The sequence below is a fragment of the Gasterosteus aculeatus genome, chromosome 2 (assembly GCF_964276395.1).
Source record: "Gasterosteus aculeatus chromosome 2, fGasAcu3.hap1.1, whole genome shotgun sequence".
NCBI classification, from domain to species: Eukaryota; Metazoa; Chordata; class Actinopteri; order Perciformes; family Gasterosteidae; genus Gasterosteus; species Gasterosteus aculeatus.
In genome coordinates this window covers 9543712-9569307 of record NC_135689.1, presented here as the reverse complement: position 1 = coordinate 9569307, position 25596 = coordinate 9543712, and the positions used below count along the sequence as shown (strand labels likewise).

Genomic DNA, 25596 nt, shown 5'->3' with positions numbered 1-25596 from the left:
ACTCGTGAGATCTTCATTTTCTCAGTTGAGGCAGCGTTGCACTCACATGAATCCAACCACAATTTACTGTAATGTAACGTGAGCATGTGTTGTGTTCGAGAGTCCCAGCTCTGCTGTGTATAGTGTTGGAATGTGTTTTCAGTGATTTTTGAGCAAATTAATGGAGAACAAATGTTAATGAAATCCCCACAATATTGCTTTTTGTTTCCACTTAAAATGTTGTTGCACATTGAATAAATTACACACATTCATTTGGAATTTGTAGAATCTATTTATTCCCCCCTGCATGTCATTTACACTGAATTTGTTTACAGCTTTTCAAATGTCTGCCTAGTCTTTCGTTGACAGATGGGAATAAAATGTGGTTATTGATTACTAACCTTAGCTCAATGGTGTCAGACTTCATTTTAAAAACCTGGTGATTGCAATAGTAGAAGAAACAAGATACGTTTTTTTGCTTCACTTTGTTGTAGGATACTGAATTACCCAGTATTCAAGGCCTTGTAAATACATGTGGAGAGAAACAATGAATTAATAATGAGTTATCCCATCCGCACTGTTCTCTGGTGTAAGAGAAAAGGGAGAGAGGGAGCACAGGGAGTGGAAGTGACAGAGACACAAAGAGGGAACAGAAAGACAAGATAGATTAGAGGCAAAAAAGGCCAATGGAGGTCGAGAGTACCTCATTAAAGTGGCCTTCACTACTAGAGCCTGTATATGCTGTCCTCTCTGTCTCCACGTCCTCATCTGTCATGTGTCCATGTTCCCATCCCCCCTGTTCCGGTTCCCACTTTCATAATGTTTTATTTCTTAGACCGTGTCAACTTTCTCCTTCCTCTCAGGCCATCACTTGCTTCCTTGTGCCTATTTTTGTCATATTTCCTAAAGCTCTTCTTGATTGTCTGTGGCATTAATCTGTTGTGGGAATGAGTGCAGTTGCCTTTTTGTAGGGTGGGAATTGTAAACAGAAACTATCCTGGCATAGTTTTCCTTCCTGCAAATAGACTTCTGAAGGCCAGGCTACTCCATCTGGCCCAATTTCATGTTATCTGAGTCCACTCACCTGTTAATTGGAGTTTTTCCTCATGCTGGTCCAGACTGAACCAAGCTATATTTGGAGCTCTCGGCCGTCCTGGCTCACTGTTCCTTTTGAGTTCAGCAAATAAGTTTTGGCTAAAACTGGGTTAGATTCTGGGCCATCAAACAGCAGCTAGAACAGACCAGAAAAAAGACTAAATGAAAGCCATAAATACTACACACGCAAACGAGTGCAATTGTGATTACTGTCAGGATGATGAAGTGAAAACAAGCAGCATAAGTAATTATGCATCGAGCATCAACACTGTTTTTATGATTAATAATAATAATAATACAATTATTTTGTATAGTGCTTTAAAAGATACTAAAGGCACTTTAGATGGCAAAAATGGAAACACCAAAAACCATTACAATATTAACAAGGCCAACAGATGACTTTATGAGGATAAGAAACAAAAGAAAAACATACGTAACCAGCATTGCAGGTTAAAAGCAGATTTAAATAGACATGTTTTTAATTGCAGAAGTAGCAGCCACTCATTACTTGCCCGTTATACTCATCATTGGGATATTATCATTTGTTCTTCCTCAACCAGCCCCGGCTACATCACCACTTACGCAACACCCCAAGCTGTTGTAAAGATGGATGTAACAAGCCTCTGCTTTATCAGGCCTTCAACTGTGGCTCCCCGTCGCATCATAACGACGGCTGCCAGAACTACAACCCCTCAACTTCTGGAAGCCGTTCCCCAGAAGGGCGATATGATGTAGCTACGGCAAGCTGAGGACATCTGCGGCACAGCATTTTTAATTGAAAACAATTATGGAAGGGTATTTGCACAAGAGGGAATGGTTAGTATTGAAGGAGATAGATACGAGCAAATAAACTGCAGGGACAATAAGGTACACTTGAAATGCTTTTATCGTTGGACCAGCGGGGGAAGCGTTAAGTGTCAAGGTTCTCCACTGTTTCCTCCTTGGTTTAACGCATGGATGGGTTCAAGAGATGAATGTAGTCCTTACTGCTGCGATGTTGCTCCAAGAAGCAGAGACAGAAATAAGGATCAGGACGAGTTTTCGGGCTAAAGAGCTGGAACTATCTATCCGCTCTAAAGCAAAGTCAACCACAGAGAGGAGGAGATAAAGGGGGGAAAGAAAAAGAGGTCAAAATTGAGCCGGATTTATTGGCTTAGCTGGTCATAAAGCAGACTTTATCCTCACATCGCATTATGCAAGCCAAGATTTCTGCCAGCTACAGGTGAAGGATGCTCTGCAGACACACATTCTCTCAGCCTCTCTGCCATCTTTCTCCTCTTTCATGTATATTTATTTCTCTCTCGGGATGGACAAGTTTAATACTGAGGTGGTTCAAAACAAGGTCACATTTCCACACCGAATTAGAGTTTTTGTCCGGTTATTCGTGGAATAACCGAGCCTCTCCACCTTGTCCTCCTCCGAGCCTTCCACACGTCCCCAGTTCATAACCCTTTGGCTTTTGCTCTTTCCTCTCCCTGCTCTGCATGTCTCACTTGGTGTCATTGCAGAAGGATTTCCATGACTGGTTGAATGCTTTTTAGCGATCTATAAAAGAAACCTTTTTTTTGATGTATTTTGAATGTATGTATGTATTTTCGTTGATGGAAATGCTGAGTCTTAATATCTTATATCTTATTTTATTGACTTATTCCTTTTAATATGTTTAACTTTATGCCAGATGGTCCACAAATGAGTGTCCAACACAGATTTTTTTTTAAAATCCTGCCTTTTAAGAAAATAAGATAATATAAAGAATATGTAAGTACTAATATGTTCTAATACATCTAGCTCACTCAAGATGCATAAAAACAGAAGTTAACAGTTTTATTGCTGATGAATTGGAAACATCCAACTTCCAAAGATTCCCTTGCAGGCATGGTTTGTTTTTGTTTTTGTTTTTGTTTTTTACATTAAAATACCTTATATGCACACTAGTATTCACTGGTAGTTGAGAAATAAATACAAATACTGAGCGGTCTCTGCTCGCCTTTGAAGAGACTTGTTACTGAGAAGAAGGGAAACAAGTGTCCGTGGGGAGCAGGATTGTGTGAGGTTGGGGGAGATAACCATTGCACTCTACCTCAACAAAAACAGCTTAAAAAGAACTAGCAAGAAAAAAAAGTAGAGAAAAAGGAGCTAAATAGGAAAAGACCTATAGGATGCTCTGCCTTTGCTCTGACCTGGTTCCAGTTAAACCGCCTACTTTGCAGGATGAACGTTACCTCCACACTGTATTTATAGAGCCTTTTTCTCTGTGTTTTAGTGTATAAGCCGTCTCTAGGCCATTACGAATGTGATTTTTGTTTAAACGGGCCATAATTATAGAAACCAGATTTTTGGAGTGGTTACTTACTTACTCACAGTTTCTCTGACAGCACACCAGTTTTCTTTTTTCAAGAACAAATAAATAACAAGATTAAGATAAAAACAGGGATTTTTAAAGAAAGGGATGTCTGGAACATTCTGGCTTGATTGACAGGTGCCGGAAGCATTGATGCCTCTCATTCATTCAAACGAGGCCTGTCAAACAATGTAGTGGTGGATGACAGTGCGGAGGGCTCAACTTTAGCAGCAAAGCAATTCGACATCATCGTTGTTATGTTCATTGTTAGTCTGACACCGTTTGCGCCAAATTGAATGACAAATCTATCCAAAAGACATTTCCATCAAAACTGTCAACCTCATAGTGATGACAGAGGAAATCAGCAGTAGGAGGACCCTGAGTGTCTGTAGTGTCTCCAAGATTGTGGAGGTCTGTTCAACAAGTCAATGAGTGATTGCCGAAATGCAATACCTACTCAAATTGCAGGATAGACATTTTAAACCTGACTAAGTTTTTGCCTTGAATATGTCTAAAACCTTTCACTCAAATGGGGCCGGGGAAAATACATTTTCAATATCAGGATCAAAAATGAATCTTATCTTTATTAACAAGAACATGCTGGTGTTCTCTTACTAAAATAGTAGCCTAGAAGAAGATTCAACATAAGCTCACCTTCAGCCAGCTTCACAGGTATACTGAATGCTATAAGGTGTGAGTGGTATACCCACACACTGTTCAAAAATAGAGAAGGCCCTGACAGTCCTACACAAACCCTCCCAGCAGAGACCTCTCTGTTAAAATGGTCTCCAGCCTTATGACTCTCCAAAACTTCAATCACTGCTCCTTTCTCCTCCTCTTCTCTGTTCCTCCTCCCTCTTCTTCTTCTTCTTCTCTTCTCACTCTCCAGGGACGGGATTCTGCTTCTATAAGTCTTCCATCACACCGAATATTTCACAAAGCACTTTTTCCCAAACACACACACGCGCACACACACACACACACACACACACACACACACACACACACACACGCACTACTGACTTTCTCACGGAATCGTCCCCACTTTCATTCCCTCACGCTCTTTACATCTGTCATCTTCCATGCTTTGTTTCCTTCTCTCATTCTTCCCCTTTTCTTGTCATCTTCATCTCAATTTTAATTTTCTCCTATGAATGTTTCTCATCATCTGGATCCAGAGCTCACTCTTTCTTTCTTCTTCACTTTTCTGTTCTGTTACTGTTACTGTTCTCTTATTTTTTTATGCGATCAATACACTGTCTGCTTGGCCTTTATGCAATCTTCCTGCATTGTCTATCTGTAATGCAGCCCGCAGAGTCAAAACTAATTGGTTTCAACCGATGTCTAATTAGTTCTCGGGTCAGTTCAGACCCGCTGTGAATGGGTTGCGATGAGGTGACCGTATACGTGGTCAATACGGTTGACCTAGAGTTCCGTTAGAGGTTCTGTACATTGTTAAACTGTTATTCAGCATTCGCTGCACATACTGTTCCCACCGAAGTGTATATAATAATCAGACACGTTCTCATAAGTTCTTCTCTAAGATAACGTGTGAGACTCATGTGAGAGTTAGTACATCGATGATTCATGTTTAATGTGCATAACCATATTTAATAGCCTTAGTGTTTGTTTCTGTCATTCAGCCACCAGGGATTTAATATTTAAATTATCAAACAAATTAGTTTTAGTCTGGAAAATGATATTCTTCACTTCTAGTATTAGTCAAAGCTTGTGTGTTTTGAAATGCCTCCAAAGCGCTAATGCAACCACAGAACAACAATCACCTCTCACAATTCCCTTTGGGAAAACTAGTGCCGTTCTGAACGTAATGACTCTTCTGCTTCCCATTCATCTTCTTTGTCCAAGGCGGATATTTCATCTTTAGAATACACGCTGCTGGAAACATTTGAAACAGTTTTTTATTGGAGGACCTGGTTGATATTTTAGCACTAGGAACTTCACAACGGCATACTGCTAAACTACAGAACAGCCTGAACAGGCGCCTGCAGTAGCCTCAGGTTGGTTACACCACAGTCTGTACTCAGCGTGCACTGTGACACTGTGATTTCTGAGGATAATCAGAGACGCAGACTACACCTGCAGTACACCCGCAGTGCAGCACCGGTACTTTAGTATTCCTCTGACGGAAAGGTCTAGTAGCTATACCGCCACAAAAGTCATTGCTATTATTAATTCATTAATTAGTTAGAAGCAAACTCCAAAAACAACTGGATAAAGAAACAAGACCAGTGGCCACACGTAGGAACATAAGAGTGCACAGTATGCGCAGGGTTACAAATAACCTACAAACCTCTGTGTATCAGTTCAACACAATTTTCAAATATCTTCTGAGGTTCTTATCACAGCAGATTGATGTTTAAATTCCGCTCCTCGCCCATCCAGCATTACTTTCTGTGCACACGGGATTGGGTCATCGCTTTCCAGATGAATTGCTTGGAAATGGCAATTCTTGATAGAGAGCAGCCATGAGTGGACCACCAGTGCAAAACGGTGGTTTAAAAGCAATTCCCTAACCTGCGTGTGTGTAGGCTCCATCTTTGTGTGACTACCAGCGGCTGATGTATCCAAACTGGGCCATGTACGAGCATCATTTCATCAGCCTTTTTTTCCCTCATTGCTCCTTCTTTCTCTACTCCGTGTTCAGCATAGATTTTGTCCATTCGCTCGGCCCTTCGCTGTCTCTTTTTCCACGTTCCCTGGAGGAAAAATGACCTAATTTTCATCTCAAGACTCAAGCCCGAGCAGGCTTGTTGTCATCAGGCAAATACGCACACATGCAGAGGCGCTAGTGCATATGCAGCACAGTTTTTGACCATAAAATGTTTTTATGAATAATTAATATCTCTCTTAACATCCCAACAAAACAAGGTTTTGCCATTTTTGCTCTTTATGCTTTACACGTTGTAGTCGGTGCAACAGAAAAGATTCCAACATTTTAAATAACCTGAAATAACTTCAGTATTTTTGTATGTAACAACGAGACGTGTGTTCATTTGTAGCAGCTGTATCCATAGTCCCTGTGCTTTGGTGTCGGGAACATAAGGGTCGATACACGTGTGTGAGACAAAGCCTTCAAGGTTCACCTTTACTGCAGATGTGACTAAAAGCAAAGACCACCGCATCCCACAAACTGAGCGATGCATCGCCTAGCAGAGCTGTCCTTGTACCCTTCAAACTCAAAGGCAGTTCAAAAGATTATAACGAGCAGCCAAATTATGCTGAAATAATAATAAAAAAAACAGCCATACTTTTAAATTTAAATGATCCGTGAGCCTCAGCTTCAAGCTCACTGTGGGGACAATACATGTTATTGTCTTACCAAAGATGAATTGGTGACTATTAATTCATTGTTCTTATGAACAGTAATGTTTGCTATTCTATTTCACCATTTATCAAACCAGACGAATTGAAATAAAAACTTAAATTACAAGTTTACGGGCATTTGCTGAGCAACGAGGTAGTGGTAAAAAACACAAAGCACTAAAACACTTGTCGGTCTCTGCTCGCTGTTTCACAAAACATAGGAAATAGCATCACCAGGATGCTGCTCTGGTCGTGTCTTCTTTTATTTTTATTTATTTTTTGAAGTCAATGGAGCACATCGCCTGCTAAAGCTCTTTGTCGATAGAACTTTGTCTCAGTACAGTTAACGGGAATCAACAGAGATGTAACACACGGCCTAGATTGTAATTGCAGGGAGATATTAAAGGAAGTGGGGGAGACGGTGGACTTTATGATGAGCTCCCGGCTGGGGAGAGACAGTGAGGGTTGTATGGGAGAAATGTGATAGCTTGTGTCTGAGTGTTAGATTGTGTCTCTCCCGATGTCACTTTTACTATCAATGGGTGTGTGTGCGTGAGTGTGCATGCAAACTGAGGTGTGGATTGAGCCTCTCAATTTAGGTCTGGTTTTTTTGGAGGGGCTCTTTGCACGGTGTGTCTAAACGCCACTAAAAAAAAGACGTAATGCATTCAGGATCAATGGAACGCACTCAAAGTGATGGGCATGGACACACACACATATAACCGGATGCTGGGAAAGAACGTTTTGCAATTGGCTTAACAAATTTATTGAAACAGTGTCTGGAGGTGTTTGACATGGGGTGTGAAGAAAGGTGTGTGTGTGTGTGTGTGTGTGTGTGTGTGTGTGTGTGTGTGTGTGTGTGTGTGTGTGTGTGTGTGTGTGTGTGTGTGTGTGTGTGTGTGTGTGTGTGTGAGAGAGAGAGAGAGTATATTGTCTTCTCACCCAAGGGTATCTCAAGCATCCAAAAGGGGATTATGTGTAACCAGAAGAGCCCTCCCAAAACACACGCGCACAAATGAAGTTGTTTGATAAAAGCTGCATCACTTATGCACCCGAAGGGAGTTTCATTCCAAGTCATTGAAACGTGGTGTTGCCTCTGAGTGTGTTCTTGTGTACACACACACACACACACACACACACACACACTCAGCGCTTCAACCCTTCACTTGGCAGAGAAGGTTTCTTTCTCTCCGATGGCCCCTGTCACACACACACTCACACACATGTATAATGCACATTCACACACTAATGGGTAGACGCTGCCATCAGCCCTCCACATTCCTTCCCCTGAGTATTACTTAGCCTCTCAATGTTTTATGCTGACTTAAAACTTCCGAAACGTTGGCAGTATGGCCTCCCTCATTGTGTCCTGGGGTTAATGTGCATTCTGTGAGACGCACCTGTGACGGAGCAGACGGGAGCCGTTATAGTTAATGACTTTTTGGTTGACCCGTGGGCCATGTCCTATCTGCCTGGAAGGGCAATTCTTTTCTGCACCACAAACCGTTCACAGTATTTACGCATGAGTGAAGCATGAGACGTATTTGATGATGTGTTTGATCACGTTTTTCACTTGTGAATGGTTTATAAATACAATCGATCAATTAACAGTAAAGATATTTGGCAGATCTAAATTGCTGCTCTTAAGCTGTAATGCAAGTATCTTTTTATCTTTTGTTTCTTACTGTTATGTCATCGCTCTTGTTTGTATCATTATTGCAAACCTTGTAAAGTCCTATACAGTTATAATATATTTTTACTATTGATATTATATTATAAGATGATCCAAAACTACCAAGCAAATATATTTATCTACAAACAAAAAGCTGGCTTGTTCAGCGGACAGGTGCAATGCTGCTTACACACTTGGGGTGAAACAAAAAACAGGGCATATTGATTGTTAATATAATTAAATTCACTGTTATACATTGGTAATATTTACTGTATGTTCTTGCTCCCCACAGAAGCACACAATTCTCTGGAGGCACATTTGCTCACAGCTCGGCGATCGGTGTGGTTCATATACGGTATGAGGACAAATCTTACAATTTTGGAGAAAAAAATCAGCCCAGCCATTTTATTGGATACTCCCTCTTCTTAATGTTCAACTTGAGATCTAAATGTACATCTTACATCTTAGTTATATCCTGTACCCATATAGGTGAGACAAAACATTAGCCCTTTCAATATACTGTAATTCTATCCAGTGCAATGAAACTATGGCCTCAAAACAAAAGACTTACACGCTTACACAATTTCAGGAAACACCAAACCTTACGGGCTTCGTAAATGTAGGAGGGACTGTTAGATGAACGTTCATGTCCTCCGTAGACTGAATTGTCTTGTTCCTTGACTTTTTATCTTCTGCCGTCATCGTTTCAAGTCTTTTACTTGTCAAATAGACCGAAAGCGTAATACAGACAAAGCAACAAAAAATGGAAACAATGCACAAAACCACAAAGTGATTTTAAGGAGAGAGAGAGAGAGAGCAGGCGTTTGTTCATAAATACTTATACACTTTGTGTCTTACGAGAAGGAACTACTGCAAACACCAAAATTCACCTTTATGCTTCATACACAACATGTAATATATTTATGACCTCCCTCCTTTTCTCCTCATTTGTGAACCCCTAGTAAGCCCCCCCCCCCGCCATCGCTTTCTGGCTAGCTGTCACGTAGAGATCTGCTTTTCCATTTCAATTTCACGTCCAACTTGCAGAGGAAGTTCTTGTTCCTGCGACTTTTTGCGAGATTTTGTACGTATGCGTGTCTATTCAATTTATCCTCACAAAAAGGTTACTCACACATACACACGTTCACAAAAAGCACGAGGTATTCTGTGTATAATATACATGCTGTGTGTGTGTGTGCCTGCTGCTTTTGCCTCAGGCCATCCTGGTGTCAGAAAAAGCACAAGTATGTCAGCCACATATTGCATCATTCTACATAAGCAACACACGTGCACACACACACACACACACACACTTTTGTCAAAACAATGAAATGGAGGTACTGCAGCCCTTCTCCCCGAGGACGCACTTACCGTTCAAGACCTGCACAGCTCCACTCTCCTAATGAGGAGACAGGATACAGAGGACACATGGGGGGGAAGGAGGGAGGTAAGGAAAGAAGTACTTCTGACAGACCGGCAGAAGCTTTGGATCCACACCAATCCCATCATTTAAAATAATACGGAAATCTTCACGTGCGGTGTGTTCATTTGTGTGAGGAGTCTTGGTGTGTGTGTGTTTGTGTGGCAAAACATTAATTTGGTAGAGTTTCTCTCTTTGAGGCATTTCCATTAGAGCATTTCCCTTATTAAGGCTGTTTCTGTCCTTGTGTATGCACACACGCGCACACACACATGCGCACACACACATGAACGGACACGCACGGATGGACAGACCTTGGATTTGAACTGCTCTGTGAGAAATAAGACAAGTGGGGTTTTTAACAAGCACAATGAGAAGACCGGGGACTCAGTGGAAGAAGCAAATGTAATGGGCATGGATACAACACATACACAAAAACTAACCATTATGTGGGATCCACACATGCACTTATAATACTGTACGTTTTGCATAAGAATGTGTATTTACAACTCCATTCACCCTCTTTTTCCTCTCTTGTGTCCAGTAGAAAACTTGATTCCAACAAGTAATTCGGAACATTGTCCCTTCAGCTGCTTCTCGCCTCAACACGTTTAGTAAAAGCGAAACAAAGGTTTTATTTATGAAATCCCAAATGATCAAACTTGCAGGGGAAGGAAAACATATTAATGGGCAAATGAAAATTACAGAAACTAATAAGGTATTAAAAATATTTCTTCATTACAAGGTCTAAACCACACCTTTTAATGCTCTAAAATGTTCTGTTCAGCATTGGTGAAACTGTGGGATTTAAGTGAACCACCGCATACGTATATGGGCCAGTAACTCATCAAAGGCAGGATAACAACGGCATTTCTGTTACACAAAACACTGCGAGACGCTGGAGGGCCGCGTTCCCAACTGTACACCCTGTTGTGCATTCACCTGGGGAGCATCCCCCACCACGTTGACCATGCGTGGGACCATCCCTGTGCTGCTGTCGGTGGCTCTGCTACATATCAACACACATTCAACTGGAATGATTACAATATTCTCTCTTCAACAACATATTTTTACCAAAAAGACTGAATGATACGATCAATATGAAAGGGCTTTCTGCTGCATCTAGATATTCTTTCCTAACTGTTACATAAGGCCGTCAATGTAATGGAATGACCTCTGAGTCATTCTAGCCCCCGAGCACTACAGATGCCATTCGGGCCATGGTTCTTCAGTGTTAAGTCAAGTAAATCTTGGGTGGTCTTGATTCATCAATGGCTCATGCTGCTTCTGTCATGTGTTATCATACATAGACGAACACACACACGCAACTCTCAAATTATTGATGAAAAAGTGTAGAGCACACAGTAATTATTGCAAATCTTTTGAAAAGCTGATTCTTATGGTGGGTTTAAAACAAAACAAAACCATAGGCTTTCAAATCACTAGTCATTTGTGTATTACTTGTGTGTGTGTTCATTTATGTATAACAAGACATGACGACACAGAATGTGTGCTCCCACAATACTGTACATGTGTGTGTCATTATCGATTTAATCTACCTGCTCACACAGCCACGTTCCTGGTGGTTGTAAAGTCCTGGAATGGAAAAGCATCTTCACATTCTTCCTCTGTTTTGTGTAACAGTTTGAACACCAGAGCTTGCCACATCATTTTTCACACCTGATGTTCTTCTCCTGGATCTTGGTGAGGAAGCGCCGAGACGATTAATCCTTTCAGACAGGAGCAGTGAAAAGTGGATGGCAAAAAAAAAAAGATTAGATGAAAGCCCAACTAGAGGCAGCCAAAGGTGCGTGTACAAGAGAAGAGGAGAAGTCAAAGGGGCCTTTAAATGACGCGCTTCCGCTTTCTGGTTGTCAAGCAAAAGCCAGATAGCCTTGTAGAATCACGCACCTGTGTTGGCGCTTCTGCGATAGGCTGAGTGACGCGTCAAACACTAATGAGGGACATGCGCGCTTTTTCCGTGACCTAAGGACTGGAGCTCAGTGACACGCGCCGAGCTGCACAACGCGTGTGGACGTAGACGCATGCGGAGGTTGCACAGTTGTGTGTGGTTGGTGCACAAATGGAGTGTGACATGCAAGCCCTGCCAACCACATACCCTCTGCTGCTCCGACTCTTCTCTCAGACCAAACATTGACATGCTTGTTATAACAATTTGACAGACACACACTCACACACATCCGTTTTTTTCAACATATCACCCGTAGAAAGTCGAGGTCCATTCTGCGTCACCTGATCGCTTGAGCAGATATCTGGATTTATATTGCGGGGAGGCTGATGAACAGTGTTGTTGATTTGCAAGGGTGGCTGTGCTGCATCTGTATCTGTCAAGGACATACTGACACACCTGACCACATAGAAACACTCTGCAAAAGCACCTGCTCACAGATGCAGTCTGTAAAATATTTCCATAACATTAACAGAGTTCCATCAATTATTCTCGGCTTTCTGTGATGGATGCCCATCAAAAGCCAAACTATGAGGCCGATTTTCAAACAGAACATAACCTTGTTATAATAAAACAGTTTTGCTTCACCTTTTTTTTCTTTTGGAGGGACTGAGCACCGGCTTAATAGGAGAGCATGGCTAAAGAAAAGAGTGTCAGTGAAAAGGAAATACGACTTTCTTAGAATAACCTTGATGCCGAGAACCTCTGAAACACCTCCGCTCCGAGCTGATAAAAAGAGAATCCATTCCATTTGATTAATTTTTTAGCCTAAACACAACACTTGTGAAGAAGCACACAGACATACTCACACTGTGACTGGCACCGGCATTCCATGTGTGATGTCTCTGCGTGCCTTCACACTTGAGTCTGGGCTTACCTGTGTGTGTTAATGGGTGTGCATTCGAATGCACAACAAATCATCCAAGTGTGCACAAATTAGTTTTTGTGTTGCATAAAAGCATTCCTACTCCATTCTTCAAAATGATTCGCGTAGCTTTTTGATCAAAACATACCATTTTAAAACCATGAAATATTCAGCATTTTTATTTTTTATTACTGTGATCTCGTCAGAGCAGCCAATGTTCTGTACAACATTTGACACTTAATAGTGTCAAAGTTAAAGCAACAAAACCTTTAGGAAAAGAGCGTATGTTAACGTCTACTGACAAGCGAGTCATTCGACTCACGATTCACGTGAGCTACGTACCAAATACCACAAACGACTCTTGTAAAGAAGTGTCAACAACTGCTTTTATTTTGAAAGGGAACACAAATGTCCTCTGTGTTTGTGAAGATGAAAGTATAATCGCAACTGCATTACCTGAACGACTCTTGACAGTTTCACCTTAAATAATACTAACATGAAAGTAAGGACAGTTTTGGATTGCAGCTTTAAACAGATAATATGGAGGGATGAAATGTGTCACTGCAGAAATTATGAAACACTATTTGAAAATATCAATAACTACTGCCACCTAAATGGCAAAGTAACCAAAACACATCGCCAAGTTTTAGTGATTCAGAGTAGCACCTTCTGCTGATAGATCATCGGTTTCACGGAGTGTGTCTGAAATAAATGTTGCAATGTTCTTCGATGCTTTAACTCTGGTATTTTGCTGCTTCCACCTACCCAGCAGATGTTTAGAATGCCCGCCCTGAATGAAGAGGTTGCCCTGTCAGCATATCTTCCAATGCTATCTGACTTCTGGGACAGCCCTTAAAAATGAGTCACACAACACATTATCACACAGTCAGTGTGCAGTCGGCACATACCTACATGCACCCACATGCACACGCAGACACAAGCGCGTAGTTGTGAAGCTGTGAGGTTGAGAGGTTCTCTCAATCTCACCCCGCACGCCTCTTTTCCTCGTAGCTCTCAGGTACACTTATTCTTGGTTACCTTTCCTTTCTGTTCCCATCGGATTTTTTAGGGAGAGAAATAATTGGTAGTGATTAATTCCTAGCTTTGCACGCCGGAATTCTTTAAAGAGATATATTGAAAAAAAATGGAGGAGCATCATCTTGAAAAAAGATTTGGTCAGACTTCAGTTTAAACAATCCAAAAAATACATATCATGAATGTGAAGATTGTATGTCAAAGATTCGTTATATTGTGTCGCAGAGGTATCAGTTGGAATGAGCGTGCAACAGCTAGCCGCAGCTGCTCCTGTCAGGTAGAACCTCAAGAGGAGACAGTGAGTCAATACACTGGACTTAGTCCAACATGAGGGGATAAAGAAGTCCTAAACAATTGCTTTTATCTCCGACCTTTTTGACTTTTCTTTTTCCTTTTTTTTTGTACTGTAAAGTTAAATTGCACAGACCCAGAGGCAGATGTGGCACATTGCACCACTAGGTTACAGCTGAACTGAAACCCTTCCTGAATGTGGAAAAACAGATTTAGAGATACGCTCCCATATGTGATGAAAGTGGGACCAAGTTTTAGAGACAGCAAAAAGACAAAAAAACAATGTATAACTACAGTGTTCAAATAGAGTTAGCGTCTCGAGTTATGTTTTATCTACAGTATATTTGTTGGTTGGCAGCTGTTGTGGTATTTATTTCAATGGGGACTCCCTGTTCCCACAGGGATAGTGGTGCTAAATTCACATTATCCAGCATCCCTTTTGTCATCCTGGAACTTGTCATTGGAATGTTGTTGTGCTTACATAATCTCCTGCAAAACTAGGCCTTTTCAATCTACTGCTCCATTCCCCTCAGTCTCACTGGGACATTACGCACTCACAAGGGTGCACATATGGACACACATGTACACAGACACACACACACGTCCACACAGCCTTCTGCTCAAACTCCTCTCTGCACGGGACATGGTCGCATCAATCTTTGCACTTTGCTCAGACACATACCCTCGTGCATGCACTCAAATACACACAAATAGTGTATCACAGCGCCCTGGATTAGGGGTACAGATTAGAGATTAGGGCCAGCATTGGGATTACGCAGTACTCACCAGCCCCGCCTCCAGCATAGATCAGAAGCACCTCTGCCCCTATCATCTACAGTGGTGCTACACGTACACATACTGATAGAAAGGAAGAGAGAGTGAAGCAGAGTGAGGGTTTTTACAACACTTATTCTTGTTCCCTAATCCTAAATTAGCACCTGCAAAATGTCATTACCTCTGATGATTTCTATTGCCTTTTGGTCCATGGTCATCGTATCATATTGTCTATTGTTCTCAGTTCCTTTCTCTCTCCGTCTCTCTCTCTCTCTTAAGTTTCTCACATGGCTTAATCCTAAAGGCATCTTCTTCATCGCTGCGTCTAGCGTCATTCACACTAACCACCGCTCACATTCCCTCTTATCACATCCTTCCTGACTAGGTCAATTCCATGGATTGGCTTTGATATCCATAGATATCAGATGGAAGTCAAGAGAACTCATAGGAATGAATGACCTAGAAGGGCGTAAAAGGAAAGGGTTTTAGAAGGACATTGAGGATAGCTGGCTGAAGCCTCCAGGGATTCTACGTCTTACACCAGATGAAATGTTAAAGGATGTGGGGGAGGACCGCCAAAGGACTGAGGTGGTATATTGATTGCTGATTCACTATCTAGAACCTTGATTTTCTACCTTGGGATTTGGGCCCCTCCGCAGTGGTCACAAGCTATTTAAGGGAGAACTTGATATGTGAGTATTTTTTCTTTTCTTTTCTCCAGACATATTTTGCAGAGCATTTTTCAATTTTTGAGGACAATTTAATAGATCACGAAATACTGATCTAGAAAGAAAATTTAAACACACACTTATACGCACACAACGAACATTTTTCCCTTCCCTTCCCATTTTTCCCTTCATTAAAACCTTAAAATTAGTGCTGCTCATGCCTCCAGTGATTGCTGAGGAAGCCAGCTGCTTTTGGGACACAGGGACACTGCCCTTTATAAATAAAGTTTAACTTGAACTTGACAGACGTTGCATGGAATCTGTGGACTTTAGCAGAGTGGAGAGGAGCTCAGTGGGTGGCTTAGTATCTGTTGACAGGACTGGCACGCAACCAGGCTGCCAGAAGCGTTGGCATCCAGATTCGTTGAGAAATGGACTTGGCCGTATATGTTCAAGACTTCAACCACTGGAGAATGTTTCTCCAGTGCCTCTTTTGCTCTTTATCATGCATGTCCATGCTGCTTTATCTGTTAATAAAAGGTGTAATCAAAATGATTCACGCTTTGTAATTCAGTGATTGAATTCAGTGTATTTGCCTTTATTTCTCAGGTGAATGCCGTCATGCCGTTTGGGTGCCTTGCCCTGCGGGATGGGCGGAGTTACAGTAGCATGTCTGATGTCACGGACAAATATGAGATTGGACAGGTCCTCAGAGCGTAAGTAACAGAACGCTTAAAGCATTGATCTCTTTGGTCCTTTTTGCCCCCCTCCTCACTTATGTACAATTCATGGACAAGTTCCAGTATTCCAAAATTGTCTTTATTCCTTTCATGAATTATTTAAAATTGGACAATTTTCGCTGCAGATTTGAACTTTCACTGACAAAGTGATAGCGTGAGGCTAGTTTGTGGCTGAATTTTAGCCTACCAGTTGTCTATATGTTTTGATCGCGTCAGAAACTCATTCATGACACAAAACACACTGTTGGAATTCTTTAAATTATTCAGTTCTAATAAATCATTAAATCATGCCTAAAACAATCTTTTATACACATTCTCAAAGAGCTCTTAGAATTACTGCTGCTTGAATGCATACGGAAAGTTGTTGTTCTAATGAACACCTCTCTTTGACACACTGAATGCACACACACACACACACGCACACACACGCATTCACTTACACCAATCAGAGTAAGAGGCCATATGGCATTTGCATCCAGATCAGCATCTGGCCTCAGAGATCTCAGTTCTTTATATAACACTGACACACACACACACACACACAGATACAAACATTACCTCACTATTACGTGCACACATTTGCTCTACATATGCTCTTAATTGGACACAATCACAGAATATGAAGATGGTAAGTCTGTGTTAGTCCGGTTGTAAGAATGACTTACGGTAAGAAAGAAAGCATTTTTCATATTTGATACATTGTGACTATTCATGAATAGTCTTTATAATACAAAAGAAGAGAGACGCTGCATTTCTCTGGTGGTATCTACTGAATACAGAACTCCATCTGAAATATCTAGTTTAGTTCTTCAAACAGCTTCTAAAAATCCATTTGTCTGAAGCACCTCCCCTGAAGGCTCAAAACCAAACGATGCCCGGCTCAAGGCAGCATTGGACCCATATCGGGTTTTTATATGGCCATTTTAACTACAATTCTACCTACACAGTCAAAGTCGTGTTTTGACTAAGATATCCGGTGTAAATCGTCTCTGTATGCTGTCTTTCATGATTCCTGATTTTTTCATGGGATCAAAATCATCAATATTATTATTTTTTTTAAAGCATCAACACTTATTTTGTGATTATATTTAACTTCTCTGCCTTTCTGTCTGTCTTTCTATTTTTTTCTTCTTGCGTAGGAAGGAGTTCTGCGAGCTGTGCCTTGCTAAGGACAGACAGACAGACAAGGTGTTTGTCTGCAAGAAATTCCTCAAGAAAGACGGCAGGAAAGTCCGCAAGGCTGCCAAGAACGAAATCATGATCCTGAAATTGTACGCAGTCGGCTTGTGGACAGATGGATGTATGATTTAGAGATGGAGAGAGGCGGAGGAATGACAGAATGATTTGCTATTTCAATATATATGTTATGAAGATGATTAATCACGCAAGCTATGCAATAACCACGGTTAATAATGTAAGCTCAGGTGTTTACTTAACACCTGAATTACGTCTAAACAATCTGTGATGTATTTAAGGATTTTAAAAGGCCAGAGAGTTACTCATGTAGATGTTCACTCTTGTAAGGTTAAAGTCTGTGACTTCTTTCACTGCTCCAGGGTCACCCATCCAAACATCTTGCAGCTGATAGACACATTTGAGACCCGGAAAGAATACTTCATCATCCAGGAACTGTAAGGGTTAACTTTATTGTTTCACTATTTATCTTTTGTGTAGAATGGGCACTTATGTGTGTATGTCTTAATTGTGCATGTGCCCTAATGGGCCTTAACACACTCAAATCCATCAGCTAGTGGGTAGCGGTTGAGTCTGCCATCTTATTACTGTGTGCTCTGTTTCTTCCCTCAGCAACAGAGGAACTTGTTAGATATGATGAGGTATTTGCTCGTAGTAACGCTCAACTCTGTGCTCTTGAAGCTCTGCTTTGCCATATTACGGTCTCACAGAGGGTTTGGGATTTTAATGCCGGAGTGGGCCCATTCACTTACGACTATAGTACTTTTTTCAAATTTTCAAATTTATTTGAATGCAATAACGGAGACTTGGAGCTGAAAGGCAGAATGATTCCCCGGCTGGTGCTGAGGGACGTGACGCAGTCTGCTTTGTGTGGATCGGTTTTCTTATGAGTCGGTGTCTGTTTGCAGCTTGAACGTTTGCCCAGCCAATAGTCCTCCTGCTGAGGGCAATACGTGATGATCACACTCATTACAACACACTCTCTTGAGTTTACAAAGGCTTTTAGAGTAATGACCAATACGCTGATTTTTAATTGCTCAGCATTGGAAGCTTTGGGCCGGTAGAAACAGATTGCCTGTGCAAAAGGCTTTCGATAACAGTGTAACAGAAAGATTAAACCCTTATTTTGTTGCAACATGTGGTTAACAGTCCCACAACCATTTTATTTGTGCACATTTATTGCAGCGCGTGTGGTGATGTTGGTGTGTTTTTCTGTGCAGTGCCACAGGAGGAGATGTATTCGACTGGATTCTGGACCAGGGGAATTACACAGAGCGAGACGCTTCCAACGTCATCAGACAGGTCCTCGAGGCTGTGGCGTACTTACACTCCCTCAACATAGTTCACAGGAACCTTAAGGTACTTGCTCACTCTCTTTCTCCATTTTCCCAAATGACGGCATGTGCCACTGTAGTGAGTATCATAACAACAATCAGGTAAAAAGATGAAAAAGTGAATTGCCTTTTAAAAATCCAGGAAGAAATTTGTGGCAACTCTTCATCACATCCCCAAAAGTATTTCTGGTGTATAGTCGGACGAATCTCTTTGGAGACACATAAAAGGCATTGCACTTCAAACTCATTTAATGACTCAACAGTTGATAATCTTTCTTGCAAGGGAGTAAACACAAGTTACACGGCTTAATACAGTCTGACATGATGCAGGCGCACAAAGAAAGATTAATATCTTGAGCCCCCATTAAAAACCGATTACGATGGGATTTCTTCATGTCTTGGGCTTCAGACTCCCCCTACTGGTAGAAGCTGTATATTGTGTATACATTATACACGTGTATAGTCTGGACTTGAGTATCCTGGGAACACATGAAATTTGATAAAAAGCAAAAAGCAATTCAAAGATATGTTTCTAGTCATTATTTATTTTCCTTTAGCTAGTGGTTTATTTCAAGTTTATTTTAACAAGCTTGACATAGCTTGACATATCAAATCAGAAATACAGTCAGTCATACAGTAGTAATACAGTATACATATATATATTTATACCATGTCTATTTGGTGATTACATTGAATTGGCTTAAACTGTGATTTTTTCAGTCCATATATTGAGCTGATATTCTGTGATCCAATTTCATTAGATTTAACCCTAAACCTTAAATTTCTACTGTGGCAGCTTTGCTTAGGCAAGACACCTCTTCAGTATTCTGGGTTGTTATGGATTGCTTTATTGTGCACTTGATCATGAAACATGAACTTGCTCCTATAGATCTCATGTATTACCAGTGACTGTTGATTTCTTATTCAACTGTTTCTTTCTAACCTGCCGAAACAATCATTGTACTGCGTTTTTAACTCCATATTACAAAAAAACATTTCAAACCTTTTGTAGAATGTTTGAAAGGATGCAACTTCTGGTCTGGTCACCTGTCATAAAATTGCCATGTAACAATAAAAAAAGGTCATATAAAAAAAGGTAATTTTTTACTCATGGTGATCTTAAGAAGGGTTTGTGTTATATCAATCCATGTGTACTTTATTTGCAGCACTGAACCAATTAAGTAGTGTGTAGTCTGTGTGTATTTGGATGAGAATGTTTTATTCTGTCTCTCATTTATTTCAGCTGGAAAACCTGATGTACTACACAGAAAACAACCACAACAAAGTGGTTCTGCGGGACTTCTACTTGTCCCGGTTTGAGAACGGACCCATCACAGAGCCTTGTGGAACACCAGAATACCTGGGTATGATACTCTCCTCTATTCGTATTACTGTTTCATGTAGAGTATAACTTTACTTCTTGAGTATTTTTCCATTTCTCCTCCCCTCGTCATCCCACCACTGGCCCGTGCATCCTGCCCCTGAGGGCTGTTTGTGAATAAAGCCCTGCAGGCATATTTTCTCTACTTGATGTTTTTTGTGCCTTTGAAGATCAAAATCTGTCAGAGATGAACAGTTATAGGGAAAAATATTCATAACACCAAGTGAAACAGCATTGAAGGGACCTAACTCTCTCCCTCCTCCAACACCTCCTCTCTTCATATCCTCTGATCTCACTCCCTTCACAATCACTCTCTGAGATTTATGTGAGGGCGACTTGGAGTACAGAACTTTGCCGTGACCTGACTCTCTCCAGTTAAAGGTCAGGATGGTTATTCATAGTTACCCAGCTGAGTTATTAGACAAATAAATAAGGTAAAGAGGCCCTGACAGCCAAGTATGTTTAGATATTGATTACCTTGACCACCTCGCCTTCATCATTTCTAGTATTGATTGTTAAAATAAACGTTGTTTCCCAGCCCAAAAAAAAAAAACAGCCATTAAAATCTCTACTTCCTACGCATGTCTGCCCTTTCCTTTGTTGTCTTTCAGCTCCTGAAGTGGTGGCTCGTCACCGTTATGGTCGTCCCGTCGACTGCTGGGCTGTTGGTGTCATTATGTTCATACTGTGAGTCTCAGTGAAGTTACCAAAGCAAGCAGACCAATACCAACTGAGCTGCTATTTCAACTGAATAATTGCATTGTTAATAACTTATTCTATCCCTTATTAATAGGTTGTCAGGTAACCCTCCTTTTTATGATGAAATAGAGGAGGAGAACGCAGATCTACATAATCGTATCATCTTCTGTCGCATCGTTGCCGGGGAATTTGAGTTTGATTCTCCGTACTGGGATGACATTTCACCTGCAGGTACGTAGCTCCACCACACGATGGCAATACATACAAAGTTACATTTTCAATGACAATAGGCAACACAATTGGTAGTGAGAAAAGTATGTACAAGCTATTTAAGCTACTTTTGTCTCGCTCTTCACAGCTCAAGCAAATATTCCTTCATAATTTATAAAACACATTTTTTTAATCATAGATGCCCCTCAAATATACCCTTTGTCCTCATTGTTTCTCTCTCAGCTAAGGAGCTTGTCTGTCGACTCATGGAAGTGGACCAGATGCTGAGAATTACTGCACAGGATGCACTTTGGCACGAATGGTACATTGTACATTGTACATAAGAGCAAAAATAATTTGGCCCACGTCCACAGGGTTTGTACTCACTTGTATGCTGTCTGTCACCTGTGACAGGATTGCGGGGAACGGTGCATCAGAGAAGAACCTAAAGGATGGTGTGTGTGCCCAGTTTGAGAAGAACTTTGCAAAGGCCAAATGGCGGGTATGAATTCACTCTTACTCTCTTTCCATAGCAGTAAGTCGAGTTAGTGATACTAAAACCGTGCGAGCAACATAGAATTTGTCTATATACAAAGATCGCACAAGAGGAGCTTTAGCTCAACATACAAGTAGTGAACAGGTAGTGTATGTTTTTAAATTTCCGACTGATTTGGTGGTGGTCAAGGGGATGTCCTGGGGGAATGAATGCTGAAGACCAAGAAGGGGGAAGTCGAGATGGCACTGCTGACCTGACAGCATAAGTAACAGTTATAACCCTCTTCTCTCTTTCCCCATATGGTTCCCAGGATTTGAAGGTATCGTAGTTCATTAAGGGTGAGAGTGGAAGGACAGAGCATGGGCAGAAAATCACCTTCAGTCCGGCATGAATCAATAACAAAACATCTTTCTAATAGCTGATCGACCTTGCGAATTAAGGTTTCTATTGGCAAAGGTGTTTACAGTAATATACCAATCGTCCCAAACCTTTATCAGCTTTATGATGCGTTGACCATGTTTGGGCCGGTGAAACTCTACTCAGAGGCTCTGTTCCTGCCCACTGTCACTCCTGTCCTGTCCCAGAAGGTACCCATCCACTCTGCCCCACTTTTCTTCATTGGATTATAGCCCAGATGTTCAAAGTGGCCCGCTCTGCTCCTTTCTTACTCCTCATCTGCACTAGTCTATGAAATCAGATTGGTAAAAACAACATTATGACCAGGAACAGGGAAGAGGGTGTCTCATTGCTTGTTTGGTTTTTGTGTAGATACGGGGAGGGAGAAACGGAAACGATGTAAGGGATGTAGGCCACTGTGGGCTGTTGAACAGTATTTATATGACCTGTAAGGCCCTCTGTCATTCCTGTTACGCGAATCCTGGCTCATTGACCCATACTGTAGCTCAGTGTTACATTCAAGTCATACTTGAAGCTGTACAGAAGCTTTTCCGTTAAACCATGTTGTATTCAGTGGCATTTCTGTGTCCAAATGGCTACTCACTTCCAGAGAATTTATTCCCTGGTTTAGAAACAACTTGTGAGCTCACGCATTTTCCAGAACTCCTTAAGTGTTTGTAAAATGAAAGGATGTGTTGATACTCCTTTTCTAGACAAGCAGTCAAGGAGTGGCTTGGAGAGAATGAGTCTTGGGGTTGATTTAAACCAGTGTGCAATGTGTCATAACATCCTGGAAGTAAACAACTGGCACTAATCTTACCGCACTGTCTCTTCACACGAATTACATCTCAGCGCCCAGTATGATGATGTGGTTGTCTTCAAACCTTATTTTCAATGCTTTGCAATAACCAACTATAGCATAAAGATTTATTGTATTTTTTAGGGAAACAAGTCAATATTGGTGTTAATTTTAAAAAAGTAACAGTGAAAATCTAGTTGTCTTCACACAGCTATCCTTCTCTCCTTTTTTCTTTGCCTCTGTCTGTTTTTGCAGAAAGCGATCCGGGTCACCACCTTCATGCAACGATTAAAGAATTCAGAAGCACTGAATGACAGTTCAGCCGAGGCTCAGGGCAGTGAGGAGGCAGGAGATGGTGAAGGCGGTATGTCCCAGGGCGCAAGTGATGAGGGAGACAAAGGTACAAGTGATGGAGGGGTTACTTCAAGTAGTGTGTCTTCAGAAGTTACTGTTGAAAATACACCGGTCGGTATGGACCAGAATGAGGGGAAGATTAAGGTCAATGAAAAACAGGATGAGGTGAAGATGAGTATAGGCCCGTCGGTGGGAACATCCCCATCAGATATTATTGAGCCTTCATGTCAACAAACCAAAACAAACGCAGACCCCAGAGTTGCACAGGAGGAGCCTGATAAGGCCAATGCAAAGAAAACCGCTAGCGATGGAACGAGGAAAATGGCTGCCAATTTGGGTCAAAACGAAGTTGTTCCAGAATCTAAACCGACGCCCGTGATGACACCTGACCCTTCCAAGCTTTCGGACTCTTCTTCGGGCATTATACGCCCATCCGCCTCCCCTGATCCCAGCGGCAAACGCAAGATGGCCGCCACGCTCCATGGCCTTCCGCCCGCAGGTGGAACCGGCTCAACGGAGAAGAAGCCACCCACCCAGAGGGAGCGGAAGGTTGAGACTGACGGAAGCTGGTGCCAGACCCAACTTCCCGAGGCGGTGGCAGAGCGGTCCGTGGCGGCCACTGGAGCACTCGGGCCTGGAACTGGGGTGGATGTAGGAGCAGGAGTTAGGCTGAGGGGTGATGCCAGCCCTGCAGGTAGAAGGGACAGGGATGCCAGAACAACAGACCGACACAGCGCTGAGTTTAACCTAGCGAGGCCAGGTCCTGCAACAGGGCAGGGTTGTTATACCGTAGGGAGCTCTGCTAGTTTAGGCCGTCATACAACGCCATACAATCCAGAGATTGCTAGTGTAGGGATGGGGATGGCAGGGAGCTACGGGAGTCCGTACTGTTCCTTGTACACAAGCGGAGGAGGGATGTATGGGACCGGGCTGCCACATGGAGGAGGCGGGAGCAGCGCTACAAGCGACTGGCAGATGGACAGTGTGATCGAGGCGATAGAAAAGCAAATGGCCGCAGTGCTGGAGAAGATTGAGGGAGACATGCCCTCGCTGCTCGAGCAAATCAGTGACTGTCCTGCTGAGGCACCGCACGCCAGGAGCACGCACGCCTCGCCTGCCGCGTCTCGCGCACGATCCTCGCAGCACTCCACGGCCGCCGCCTCAGCCACTCCGCCGCCTCTTCCAACTTCTCCGAGGCCAGTGTTGCCGTCTATCCCTCGCTTCACTATCCCTCCACCCTCTTATCCTCCACCCTCCCCACCCACACAATCCTCCCCACGGGGTGCAGGAGAGCAGGAAGAGACAGATGGACAGAGGAGTGCTGCTTGTTCCAGCCAGTCCCCCAGAGCTGGGATGAGTAGGGGGCTATGAGGCAGATGTCTGTGATGCAATACACGACACCTGGAACATTATACATAGTTTGATTTTGAGGTTTTCAAAACTCTCTCCCAGAGGTTACATCCAATTACTCCCAGAAAAATGGTAACAATGCGCTGTTGTTTGATTTGGCTGTGTGTTCATATTTAGAATGTATTAGTTTTGAGAAAACTCCCTGAGGCATTCAAATACTCGCATGACTTGAGCGTACTGGAAGTATCATAGTGTACTGTATTTCTCTGTAGGACAACTACAAAGACAAAGAGAGTATGTGTCTCAAATCCAGATTGTGCGCATGAATGCTTACCACACAACCTCCTCATACTGGAATCTTAGGACTCAGCGCAGGTAGCAAAGAATTGATCTACACAAGTGAGAATAACGAGGTAACAATCTCAACTAATTGTGACAGTTACAGTAAGGACGTTTTGCATTATTACGTTATTATGTTTTTGCATTATTCCCTACAGAATGTATATACATACAAAGAATGGGATTCTTAACTCTTCTCCAATGCCTGTGTTGTAAACCTTGCATATCCAAACTGACATTTACTTTTTTCTAATTGGCTAATCCGAGTTCGTTCTTTTATTGTTCCTTTTTTATGTAGCTATTCATTATATAGTAAGGCTTCAGAACCGTGAGCTTGCAGTCACAGTACAAACATTTGTGAAAATTACCTCATTAAGCCGTTTCATCAGCTGCTGGAGATAGGGATTTATTTAACTGTATACTGTATTTGAACCTGTCACTCAAAGTCTTGTGAGTTGCTCCACACCTGTTGAAGAGTTGTGGAAGATTTTAAGACACAATATATTGTGTAAAGGCTTTGCAATAACACACACACACACACACACACACACACACATACTCACAGACACACAATTACTCCTTTACATGAACTTTTTCAATGTTCTCCAAAGTTTTTGTCCGGAAAGTTTTCAATTGTATTCGGTTTTGTCATAACATTTGTTTGGTAGGCCTACTGGCATTTGGACTGGTGTAGTCTATCTATGATCCTTTTTATCATGTAAAAATATTTCTGAAGTTCATTCTGCTTTTGGATCTATGTCATACCAAGTTGTGTGCTTTAGTCCCAAACAATTCTAGACTTCCACTTCTCTGTCCCTATGTAAACTGTGCTCTGTCTTTCAATAAAAGTAACAAAAAAAGCTAAATCTGG

At 41.9% G+C, this 25596-nt stretch overlaps 1 protein-coding gene across 4 annotated transcripts in view; it reads left to right on the top strand.

The window, feature by feature from the left end:
- Nucleotides 1-25591, top strand: part of camkvl (CaM kinase-like vesicle-associated, like) — a 31859-nt gene extending 6268 nt beyond the window's left edge. The window contains exons 2-12 of one of the 4 annotated variants that reach the window (XM_078090900.1): nt 8704-8766; nt 16043-16149; nt 17313-17444; nt 17730-17804; nt 18588-18726; nt 19945-20065; nt 20694-20769; nt 20876-21012; nt 21235-21313; nt 21406-21493; nt 22938-25591. In XM_078090900.1, the coding sequence (XP_077947026.1) occupies nt 16055-16149; nt 17313-17444; nt 17730-17804; nt 18588-18726; nt 19945-20065; nt 20694-20769; nt 20876-21012; nt 21235-21313; nt 21406-21493; nt 22938-24407 (2412 nt within the window). In that variant the 5' untranslated portion in view covers nt 8704-8766; nt 16043-16054 and the 3' untranslated portion in view covers nt 24408-25591. Of the gene's footprint in view, nt 1-8703; nt 8767-9723; nt 9859-13870; nt 15458-16042; nt 16150-17312; nt 17445-17729; nt 17805-18587; nt 18727-19944; nt 20066-20693; nt 20770-20875; nt 21013-21234; nt 21314-21405; nt 21494-22937 lie in introns of those variants that run through there. The other 3 variants (XM_078090890.1, XM_078090908.1, XM_040192838.2) reach the window with 3 other exon arrangements.
- Nucleotides 25592-25596: the final 5 nt, after the last annotated feature.